Source organism: Perca fluviatilis, chromosome 24 (genome assembly GCF_010015445.1).
Source record: "Perca fluviatilis chromosome 24, GENO_Pfluv_1.0, whole genome shotgun sequence".
NCBI lineage: Eukaryota > Metazoa > Chordata > Actinopteri > Perciformes > Percidae > Perca > Perca fluviatilis.
Genome location: NC_053135.1, coordinates 577,737 through 590,236, shown reverse-complemented (window position 1 = coordinate 590,236; position 12,500 = coordinate 577,737). Strand labels below are relative to the sequence as shown.

At 48.2% G+C, this 12,500-nt stretch overlaps 1 protein-coding gene and 1 pseudogene across 1 annotated transcript in view; both read right to left on the bottom strand.

The window, feature by feature from the left end:
- Positions 1-2,574, bottom strand: part of LOC120554696 (L-fucose kinase-like) — a 4,865-nt gene extending 2,291 nt beyond the window's left edge. The window contains exon 1 of the mRNA XM_039793709.1: positions 2,467-2,574. Within this exon, the coding sequence (XP_039649643.1) occupies positions 2,467-2,530 (64 nt within the window). The 5' untranslated portion in view covers positions 2,531-2,574. The remainder of the gene's footprint in view (positions 1-2,466) is intronic.
- Positions 2,575-4,396: 1,822 nt separating this feature from the next.
- Positions 4,397-12,500, bottom strand: part of LOC120554766 — a 9,702-nt pseudogene continuing 1,598 nt past the window's right edge.

The following is a 12,500-nucleotide window of genomic DNA, read 5'->3' as shown; positions in this document are numbered from 1 at the left end:
CAGACAGTCACACACACACAGACACACACACAGACACACACACACAAAGACACACAGACACACACACAGACACACACACAAACATACACACAGAGACACACACACACACAGACACACACAGACAGACAGTCACACACACACACACACACACACACAGACCACACACACACAGACAGACAGAGACACACACACACAAGAGAGCACACACACACACACACACAGAGACACACACACACACAGACAGACAGACAGCACACAACAGACAGACAGTCACACACACACAGACACACACACAGACACACACACACACACAGACAGACAGTCACACACACACAGACACACAGAGACACACACACACACACACACACAGAGACACACACACACAAGACAGACAGACACACACACACACAGACAGACAGTCGCACACACACACACACACACACAGAGACACACACACACACACAGAGACACACACACACACACAAGAGACACACACACACACAGACAGACAGACACAGACAGACAGTCACACACACAGACACACACACAGACACACACACACACACACGACAGACAGTCACGCACACACAGACACACAGAGACACACACACACACACACACACAGAACACACACACACAGACAGACAGACACACACACAGACAGACAGTCCCACACACACACACACACAGACACACACACACACAGACAGACAGTCACACACACACAGAGACAGTCACACACACACACACACACACACACACACACACACACACACACACACACACACACACACACACACACACACACACACACACACACACACACACACACACACACACAGAGACACACACACACACACATAGAGACACACACACACACACACACACACACACATAGAGACACACACACACACACACAAACAGACAGACAGACAGACACACACACAGAGACACACACACACACACACACAGACAGACAGACACACAGACAGACAGTCACACACACACACACACACACACAGAGACACACACACACACAGACAGACAGACAGACAGACACACACACAGACAGACAGACACACACACACACACATTTTTGTGAAATTTTGCAAATCACTGTTTTTTCTCTTTTTCATTAAACTGCAATTTTTGCAAATTCCCGCAATTTCATCGCATAAAACCTCATAAATATCATATAGCATATTCCATCAGCATTTTTTAAGAAAAGGTGCCACATAATCAAGGATTTTTGCCCAGCAACAATCACAAAAAAACTCAAAATGTTTCTGGAAGGACTGGCTTTCGGGGCAGAGGGTAAATCTCTATTTCTCCACCACTAACAAGGCTCCAAATATCACCACACCTCCACGGTAGCATCATGAGGTCCCTCCATGTAAACACTGAGAACTCTGTAAGTGTACAGACACTTTATTAAAAACATAGTTTATAAAGACAGTAGCGTTCAGGTTTACAGGCAGGCGCCATCTCGGATAACATGATAGTCACGAGCAGTCGAACCTGAACGCTACTGTCTTTATAAACTATGTTTTTAATAAAGTGTCTGTACACTTACAGAGTTCTCAGTGTTTACATGGAGGGACCTCATGATGCTACCGTGGATGTCTGGTGATATTTGGAGCCTTGTTAGTGGTGGAGAAATAGAGATTTACCCTCTGCCCCGAAGGCTAGCGTTAGCAGCTAACCACCGGTTTGCGGTGAGCTTGTTTCAAGCTAGAGATGCATTAGGTTACCATGACAACATGTCCCAGAGAACGGTCGACTCGGTACACACGTTATTAACACCCTAGGCCGGAATTGCCCTTTAAAAGGTGCCCTGCCATAGGTATTTCATGCCTTTGTGGTGATGTCTGAAGGTCTACCATGGACTCTGTAACCGTGGTTACCTTGTTTCAAGCCGTTCTAGCGTGGTATAGAAAGCCTGCAGGAAGACTCGGCTCGATTTGTGCCAGTTCTCATTAACATTCAACGAGCTAAGCTTGTTTGAATCTGATTGGCTAACAGCTAGCCAATCAGATTCTGGCTGTCAGAATCCTTTACCCAGCCCAACTGGGCGAGCTCATGAATAGTAATGAGCTCAGGCAGTATGATGTCAGACTGACCAGCTCTTATGATTGGTCTGATTTCTCTGCTTATTTCTGAGCTGACAGAGGAGGCAGCAGTTCATTTTCACATTCACCACATAACACACACACACACACACACACACACACACACACACACACACACACACACACACACACACACACACACACACACACACACACACACACACACACACACACACACACACACATATATATGGACCTGACATGTTTAAAAACATGCAAGTAAAAACAGTTTTGTGTGGCAGGGCACCTTTAAAGTATTCTGATCTGAGATCAGTCAAAGGAAGATGGATTTTAAGGAGAGATTTGGGGTAATTTTAGCGCAGGTCGGGGCTCTCACCGTGTGAACAGGCCCTGGCACATTCCTCTGAGTTGGCCACCAGCTGCTGGGCGTTGTGGACCATGGCGGGCAGACGGCTGTACCAGCTACGCACCACATCCTGCAGACACAACCATCAGCATCATCAGCGTCTCATTCCTCCAGCTGCGTGTCCTTTGGTGCAGTGCATTGTGGGAGAATTGTGTCCATCAGAAGCACACTTTAAAGCGAGATAGATGGCTCTGTGGAGGCTCCACGCAGAGCTTTCTCTGTACAGTCAGTGGCCTGAAGGTTATACCTGTACATTGGTGTGGGCGTCAAGAATGCATGTTGTGTGTGTTGTGTGTGTGTGTGTGTGTGTGTGTGTGTGTGTTTGGTGGGTAGGTGAGTGTGTGTGTGTGTGTGTGTGTGTGTGGTGAGGTGGGTGAGTGGTGTGTGTGTGTGTGTGTGTGTGTGTGTGTGAGTGAGTGTGGTGTGTGTGTGTGTGTGTGTGTGTGTGTGGGATGAGTGAGTGTGTGTGTGGTGAGTGAGGTGTGTGTGAGTGAGTGTGTGTGTGGTGAGTAGAGTGAGGTGTGTGTGTGAGTGTGTGTGATGGAGTGTGTGGGTGTGTGTGTGTGTAGTGAGTGTGTGTGAGTGGTGTGTGTGTGTTATAAACTGTGTGTATGTGTATATGTGTGTATGTTGTGTTGTGTGTGTGTAGAGGTTTGTGTGTGTGTGTGTGTGTGTGTTTGTGTGTGTTTGTTTTGTGTGTGTGTTTCAACATGTGTGTATGTGTGGTATATGTGTGTATGTTTTCATGTATGTGTGTATGATATGTGTGTGATGTGTATAGTAGTAGAGTGTGTGTGTAGTTGTGTGTGTGTGTGTATTGTATGTATATATGACATGTGGTGTATATGTGTATATATATGTGTATGTGTTGTGTGTAGTGTGTGTAGTGGTGTGTGTATTAAAATGGTGTGTGTGTGTGTGTAAATAGTATGAAGTGGTGAGTATATATAAGAATATGAAGTAGTGGTGTTTGTATGAATAGGTAGAGTTGTTGATAGTAAATAAAGTAGGTATGTGTGGGTGTAGTTGTGTGTGTATGGGTATATGTGGGTGTGTGTGGTGTGTGTGTGTAGGTGTGTGTGTGTGTGTGTGTGTGTTTTTGTGTGTGTGTGTAGTGATAATGGGTGTAGTATATGAGTAGTGTGTGAGTGTGGTGTGTGTAGTGAGTGTGTGTAGTTGTGTGTGTGTGAGGAGTGAAGTGTGTGTGTGAGGAGTGTAGTGTGTGAAGTGTGTGTGTATAAGTTTGTGTGTGTGTGTGTGTGTGTGTGAGTGGTATAATGGTGTGTGTGTGTGAGAGGATAAGAGAGACACGAAGAAAAAGGGTAGACGACAACGACCGCGCGAACAAAGCCAGGCGCGCGCAGACAGGACGCGCGCCGACGACAGACCTAAAAGGTTGGGCACGAGTCTTACAGTGTAAATCAGCGCAGGTGCTCTCCAGAGACAAAGGAAGTATGAGGAGGAGAGAGGTTCCACTTCCACCCTGCACAGGGGAGGGCTCTGGAAGCGAGACACACTGACCCCCCCCACCAGCCCCACCTGGTCCTCCCCTGCAGGAGGGACAGGAGAGGGGGTTGGTCTCCTCCGCAGAGGGGAACGGGACAGCAGAGACAAGGGAACACCATAGACAGTATGTATAAACTCCTGTCCTCTTTCACATCTAGCTGTCCTGTCCACTACAGGTGGAAATTTTGACACGAACCAGTCTGTGACTCACTCAACATGCTCTGATCTTAACTATTAGTCAAAATAATTCATAATTTCTGCTTTTTTAACTCAAAAATTAGGTAAAATGTCACATAAATTAGGTTTACCGACCATGAATTTAAAAATTAAATGTTGAAAAAAGTGACAAAAACGTCTTAAAAAGTGTCAAAAGCATAAAAAAAATGCTGCAAAAATTCAATTTCACTTTTGACCTGGATGGACAACAAGTTCATGGAAGACAACACAAGGGTTAATACTATGTGAATGAATTTTAGGAACTCTGACCAGAATTTGACTGTATGGGGACAACTCCAAAACCTGCGCCACAGGAGGTTCGAGTTCTGAAGCGAGGCTCACCCCCTTGGGGAACACAGACCTGTGGTGAGGATCTGCTCCAGGTACAGGACGCCATGGATCAGCGAGTCCGTGTCGTAGGTTCGACCCGTACACCTGTAGACTGCAGCCAACAGCGCCCCTGCCAGGATGCTGCTGGTACCTGCAGGACAACAACGCATCAACCACTAATCTCCCAGTGGAGGAGGAAGCATTCACATCCTGTACTGCAAAAAGAAATTAACCTTTAAAACATTATGGAAAGGATCCCTACAGAGATAGATTAAAGACTAAGATCCTTTTAGTTTAACATGAAACAGCCCCGAAATCAACATCACCAAACTCCACCAGACTCCATGTAAATAATCAGGACTTTTAGTGTGTATAGAGCCAGCATATCTCCACCAGACTCCATGTAAATAATCAGGACTTTTAGCGTGTATAGAGCCAGCATATCTCCACCAGACTCCATGTAAATAATCAGGACTTTTAGCGTGTATAGAGCCAGCATATCTCCACCAGACTCCATGTAAATAATCAGGACTTTTAGCGTGTATAGAGCCAGCATATCTCCACCAGACTCCATGTAAATAATCAGGACTTTTTAAGCGTGTATAGAGCCAGCATATCTCCACCAGACTCCATGTAAATAATCAGGACTTTTAAGCGTGTATAGAGCCAGCATATCTCCACCAGACTCCATGTAAATAATCAGGACTTTTAGCGTGTATAGAGCCAGCATATCTCCACCAGACTCCATGTAAATAATCAGGACTTTTAGCGTGTATAGAGCCAGCATATCTCCACCAGACTCCATGTAAATAATCAGGACTTTTAAGCGTGTATAGAGCCAGCATATCTCCACCAGACTCCATGTAAATAATCAGGACTTTTAAGCGTGTATAGAGCCAGCATATCTCCACCAGACTCCATGTAAATAATCAGGACTTTTAGCGTGTATAGAGCCAGCATATCTCCACCAGACTCCATGTAAATAATCAGGACTTTTAGCGTGTATAGAGCCAGCATATCTCCACCAGACTCCATGTAAATAATCAGGACTTTTAGCGTGAATAGAGCCAGCATATCTCCACCAGACTCCATGTAAATAATCAGGACTTTTAGTATGTATATTCCACATGTAAATGGGTGAATTAAGGGTTTATTTTAACCAAACCAGAGTGGTGATTGTTGGAACAGTGGAAAGATGAACCAAGACGGCTTTTGGTAGTTTTACTTAGTTTCTGTCCACTTTGAATGAAGTGTGTTTTACGATGATAAAAGTCCTGATTATTTACATGGAGTCTGGTGGAGATATGCTGGCTCTATACACGCTAAAAGTCCTGATTAAGTAATATTTATTAAATAAAAATATAGGTTATAAGTTGTCAAAAAAAGGCATAAAAAAAGACGTCATACAGACGTCAAATTTGATATTACTATTAGTCTTTGTTCAGATCTAGTTGTTGTGGTGCAGGTTGGGTTCTCACCGAGTCCAGACCCGGTGGGCAGCACAGACCAGCTGTGGAGCTCCACACCTCCCCCCCACCGCTGCATCAGCTGATCCCCCAGAGCATGCTGGGAGGAGAGAGACACCAGACCGCTGCACACACACACCGCCTTCAGCAGGGCTCCTGTAACACACACACAGAGACACAGTGAGACACACACACACACACACACACACACACACACACACACACACACACACACACACACACACACACACACACACACACACACACACACACACACACACACACACACACAGTCAAAGTCTCTGTACCTCTGTAGAAGTCTCTGTACCCCTGTAGATGTCTCTGTACCCCTGTAGATGTCTCTGTACCCCTGTAGAAGTCTCTGTACCCCTGTAGAAGTCTCTGTACCCCTATAAATTGTCTCTGTACCCCTGTAGATGTCCCTGTACCCCTGTAGATGTCCCTGTACCCCTGTAGATGTCTCTGTACCCCTGTAGATGTCTCTGTACCCCTGTAGATGTCTCGGTACCCCTGTAGATGTCCCTGTACCCCTGTAGATGTGTCCCTGTACCCCTGTAGATGTCTCTGTACCCCTGTAGATGTCTCTGTACCCCTGTAGATGTCTCTGTACCCCTGTAGATGTCCCTGTACCCCTGTAGATGTGTCCCTGTACCCCTGTAGATGTGTCCCTGTACCCCTGTAGATGTCCCTGTACCCCTGTAGATGTCCCTGTACCCCTGTAGATGTCCCTGTACCCCTGTAGATGTCTCTGTACCCCTGTAGATGTCTCGGTACCCCTGTAGATGTCTCTGTACCCCTGTAGAAGTCTCTGTACCCCTGTAGATGTCTCTGTACCCCTGTAGATGTCTCTGTACCCCTGTAGATGTCTCGGTACCCCTTTAGATGTACCTGTACCCCTGTAGATGTACCTGTACCCCTGTAGAAGTCTCTGTACCCCTGTAGAAGTCTCTGTACCCCTATAAATTGTCTCTGTACCCCTGTAGATATCTTTGTACCCCTGTAGATGTCTCGGTACCCCTTTAGATGTCTCGGTACCCCTTTAGATGTCTCGGTACCCCTGTAGAAGTATTGTACCCCTGTAGATGTCTCTGTACCCCTGTAGATGTCCCTGTACCCCTGTAGATGTCTCTGTACCCCTGTAGATGTCTCTGTACCCCTGTAGATGTCTCTGTACCCCTGTAGATGTCTCTGTACCCCTGTAGATGTCTCTGTACCCCTGTAGATGTCTCTGTACCCCTGTAGATGTCTCTGTACCCCTGTAGATGTCTCTGTACCCCTGTAGATGTCTCTGTACCCCTGTAGATGTCCCTGTACCCCTGTAGATGTCCCTGTACCCCTGTAGATGTCTCTGTACCCCTGTAGAAGTCTCTGTACCCCTGTAGATGTCTCTGGCCTGCACCCTGTAGAAGTCTCTGTACCCCTGTAGATCTCTGTACCCCTGTAGATGTCCGGTACCCCTTAGGTGTACCTGTACCCCTGTAGATGTACCTGTACCCCTGTAGATGTCTCTGTACCCCTGAGATGTCTCTGTACCCCTGTAGATGTCTTTACCCCTGTAGATGTCCTCCCTTCCATCCTCTACCCCTGTAGATGTCTCTGTACCCCTGTAGGCTGTCCCTGTAATGTCCTTACCCCTATTGTGTCTCGTGTACCCCTGTAGTGTCCCTGCCTGTAAGTCCTCCTGCTTGGAGTTCCTGCCTGTTCCGTTGTCTCTGTACTTAAAGTCTCTGTACCCCTGCATGTCTCTCTACATGTCTCCTGTACCCATGTCTCTGCCTCCATTTTGTCCTTGTCACCCTGTTTCTCTTTTAATCATTTCCTTGAGATTCTCTCCTGTACCCCTGTAGATGTCCTGTACCCCCTTTAGATGTCTCTGTCCCCCTGTAGATGTCTCTGTACCCCTATAAATGTCTCTGTACCCCTGTAGATGTCCCTGTACCCCTGTAGATGTAGTCCCTGTACCCCTGTAGATGTCTCTGTACCCCTGTAGATGTCCCTGTACCCCTGTAGATGTCCCTGTACCCCTATAGATGTCTCTGTACCCCTATAGATGTCTCGGTACCCCTGTAGATGTCTCGGTACCCCTGTAGATGTCTCTGTACCTGGTGTGTCTCTGTACCCCTGTAGATGTCTCGGTACCCCTGTAGATGTCTCCGTACCTGGTGTGTCTCTGTACCCCTGTAGATGTCTCTGTACCCCTGTAGATGTCCCTGTACCCCTGTAGATGTCTCGGTCCCTGTAGGATCCTCGGTCCCCTGTAGATGTCTCTGTACCCCTGTAGATGTCTCTGTACCCCTGTAGATGTCTCTGTACCCTGTAGATGTCTCGTGCCCCCTATAGATGTCTCGGTACCCCTGTAGATGTCTCTGTACCCCTGTAGATGTCTCGGTACCCCTGTAGATGTCTCTGTACCCCTGTAGATGTCTCGGTACCCCTATAGATGTCTCTGTACCCCTGTAGATGTCTCTGTACCCCTATAAATTGTCTCTGTACCCCTGTAGATGTCCCTGTACCCCTGTAGATGTCTCTGTACCCCTATAGATGTCTCTGTACCCCTATAGATGTCTCTGTACCCCTGTAGATGTCTCTGTACCCCTATACATTGTCTCTGTACCCCTGTAGATTTCCCTGTACCCCTGTAGATGTACCTGTACCCCATCTACAGTGTAGATGTCTCTGTACCCCTGTAGATGTCTCTGTACCCCTGTAGAAGTCTCTGTACCCCTGTAGAAGTCTCTGTACCCCTGTAGATGTCTCGGTACCCCTGTAGACGTCTCTGTACCTTGGAAGGATCTCTGTACCCTTTAGATGTCTCGTCCCCTGTAGATGTCTCTGGCCCTGTGTAGATGTCCCTGTACCCCTTGTAGATGTCTCGTGCCCTGTAGATGTCTCGGTACCCCTGTAGATGTCTCTGTACTGGTTGTCTCTGTACCCCTGTAGATGTCTCGGTACCCCTGTAGATGTCTCTGTACCTGGTGTGTCTCTGTACCCCTGTAGATGTCTCTGTACCCCTGTAGATGTCTGTACCCTGTAGATGTCCGTCACCCCTGTAGGAGTCTCTGTACCCTGTAGATGTCTCTGTACCCCTGTAGATGTCTCTGTACCCCTGTAGATGTCTCTGACCCCTATATAGATGTCTCGCCCTGTAGATGTCTCTGTACCCCTGTAGATGTCTCGTACCCCTGTAGATGTCTCTGTACCCCTGTAGATGTCTCGGTACCCCTATAGATGTCTCTGTACCCCTGTAGATGTCTCTGTACCCCTATAAATTGTCTCTGTACCCCTGTAGATGTCCCTGTACCCCTGTAGATGTCTCTGTACCCCTATAGATGTCTCTGTACCCCTGTAGAAGTCTCTGTACCCCTGTAGATGTCTCTGTACCCCTGTAGATGTCTCTCGCCCCTGTAAGGTGTACCTGTACCCCTATAGATGTCTCTGTGCCCCTATAGAAGTCTCTGTGCCCTATAGATGTCTCTGTACCCTGTAGATGTCTCTGTACCCCTGTAGATGTCTCTGTACCCCTGTAGATGTCTCTGGCCCCCCTGTAGATGTCTCGATACTTCTATATGTCTCGGTACCCCTGTAGATGTCTCGGGTGCCCTATATGATGTCTCTGTACCCCTGTAGATGTCTCGGTACCCCTGTAGATGTCTCTGTACCCCTATAGATGTCTCCTGACCCCTGTAGGTGTCTCTGGCCCCTTCTGTGGATGTCTGCCATCATTGTCCCTTACCCTATAGATGTCTCTGTACCCTGTAGATGTCTCTGTACCCCTTTAGATGTCTCTGTACCCCTGTAGATGTCCTGTACCCCTGTAGATGTCTCTGTACCCCTGTAGATGTCTCTGGATATAGATGTCTCTGTACCCATATGATGTCTCTGTAGATGTCTCTGTACCCCTGTAGATGTCTCTGTACCCCTGTAGATGTCTCTGTACCCCTGTAGAAGTCTGTACCCCTGTAGATGTCTCTGTACCCCTGTAGATGTCTCTGTACCCCTGTAGATGTCTCTGTACCCCTGTAGATGTCTCTGTACCCCTGTAGATGTCTCTGTACCCCTGTAGATGTCTCTGTACCCCTGTAAGTGTACCTGTACCCCTGTAAGTGTACCTGGTGCGTGTGGCTGACAGCAGTCCTTCAGGTCGTCCAGGCTGTCGCACACCGTCTCCGTGGAAACCCCGCTGTCCCGCCCGCCAGCGTGGCTGACCAGCAGGAGGCGGGGCTCTCTGATGCGTCGGGCTCGCGCTCCAATAGGACGCTTCCCATCGACCTTCACCGCCACGTTGGTCACGGAGCCGCCGTGCTCGAAGGCGATCGGAGGCGTGTCGCTCCAGCCGCCTGAAACACAGAGCAGACAGCTGATTGGTCACAGAGCAGACAGCTGATTGGTCACAGAGCAGACAGCTGATTGGTCACAGAGCAGACAGCTGATTGGTCACAGCGTTTACAGCTGGAGAACAGCCGCCTGAAACACAGAGCAGACAGCTGATTGGTCACAGAGCAGACAGCTGATTGGTCACAGAGCAGACAGCTGATTGGTCACAGCGTTTACAGCTGATTGGTCACAGCGTTTACAGCTGGAGAACAGCCGCACCGAGACAACAAGAGAGAAAGGTGATTGGTCCAGAGCCAGACAGCTGATTGGTCACAGCGTTAACAGCTGGAGAACAGCAGCCTGAAACACAGAGCAGACAGCTGATTGGTCACAGCGTTAACAGCTGGAGAACAGCAGCCCGAAACACAGAGCAGACAGCTGATTGGTCACAGCGTTAACAGCTGGAGAACAGCAGCCCGAAACACAGAGCAGACAGCTGATTGGTCACAGCGTTAACAGCTGGAGAACAGCAGCCCAAAACACAGAGCAGACAGCTGATTGGTCACAGAGCAGACAGCTGATTGGTCACAGCGTTAACAGCTGGAGAACAGCAGCCCAAAACACAGAGCAGACAGCTGATTGGTCACAGCGTTAACAGCTGGAGAACAGCAGCCTGAAACACAGAGCAGACAGCTGATTGGTCACAGAGCAGACAGCTGATTGGTCACAGCGTTAACAGCTGGAGAACAGCAGCCCAAAACACAGAGCAGACAGCTGATTGGTCACAGCGTTTACAGCTGGAGAACAGCATCCCGAAACACAGAGCAGACAGCTGATTGGTCACAGCGTTAACAGCTGGAGAACAGCAGCCCGAAACACAGAGCAGACAGCTGATTGGTCACAGCGTTAACAGCTGGAGAACAGCAGCCCGAAACACAGAGCAGACAGCTGATTGGTCACAGCGTTAACAGCTGGACAACAGCAGCCCGAAACACAGAGCAGACAGCTGATTGGTCACAGCGTTAACAGCTGGAGAACAGCAGCACGAAACACAGAGCAGACAGCTGATTGGTCACAGCGTTTACAGCTGGAGAACAGCAGCCTGAAACACAGAGCAGACAGCTGATTGGTCACAGAGCAGACAGCTGATTGGTCACAGCGTTAACAGCTGGAGAACAGCAGCCCGAAACAGAGCAGACAGCTGATTGGTCACAGAGCAGACAGCTGATTGGTCACAGCGTTAACAGCTGGAGAACAGCAGCCTGAAACACAGAGACGCTGTGCTAAGCTAGGCTAGATGGAGCAGGTTACCTCCAGGATCTGTGCTAAGCTAGGCTAGATGGAGCCGGTTACCTCCAGGATCTGTGCTAAGCTAGGCTAGATGGAGCCGGTTACCTCCAGGATCTGTGCTAAGCTAGGCTAGATGGAGCAGGTTACCTCCAGGATCTGTGCTAAGCTAGGCTAGATGGAGCCGGTTACCTCCAGGATCTGTGCTAAGCTAGGCTAGATGGAGCCGGTTACCTCCAGGACTTATCTAACTCTGGGAGATACGCTGAATAAGACAAAGTCCCAGTAAGTCGGTGTGTTCCTTTAAGTAAAGATCTGAATACTGCTAAACAGCTGTCAGTGAATTAATGATGTCACCGATGCTAAGTCCATTATTCATACAGTCTGTGTGTCATGAACTTACAAAATTGAAATATTAAAAAATAATCTTCTGGTATTCTGTTCTGTAGACTCACCTGCCAGGTCCAGTCTGGCCGGACACTCCACTTCCTGCCACTCCTCGAGGGGCGGGACCTCCCCCTGGCCAATGGAGATGAACCTCTGCGATGACATCACGGCTTGTCGTAGGAGCACCTGTCCGGCGCCCTCGTAGTGCCGCGCCGCCCGAACCAGCAGGTCTGGCCTGCAAGGGAGGGGGGTTATTTAGTCTCTAAAATGTGGATCAGTTTTTCCCAAAAAGCCTCAAATGTCTCGTTATGTCCCCAACTCAAAGATGTCCAGAGTCCTGTCCCAGAGGAGAGAAGACACTAGAACAATATTCATATTTAACACGCTGACATCACACATACCTGATTATTCATAAACTAAATGACTCAAACTGATTATCAAAGTAGTTGGTGATTAATTTAATGAGACTTACAGAAA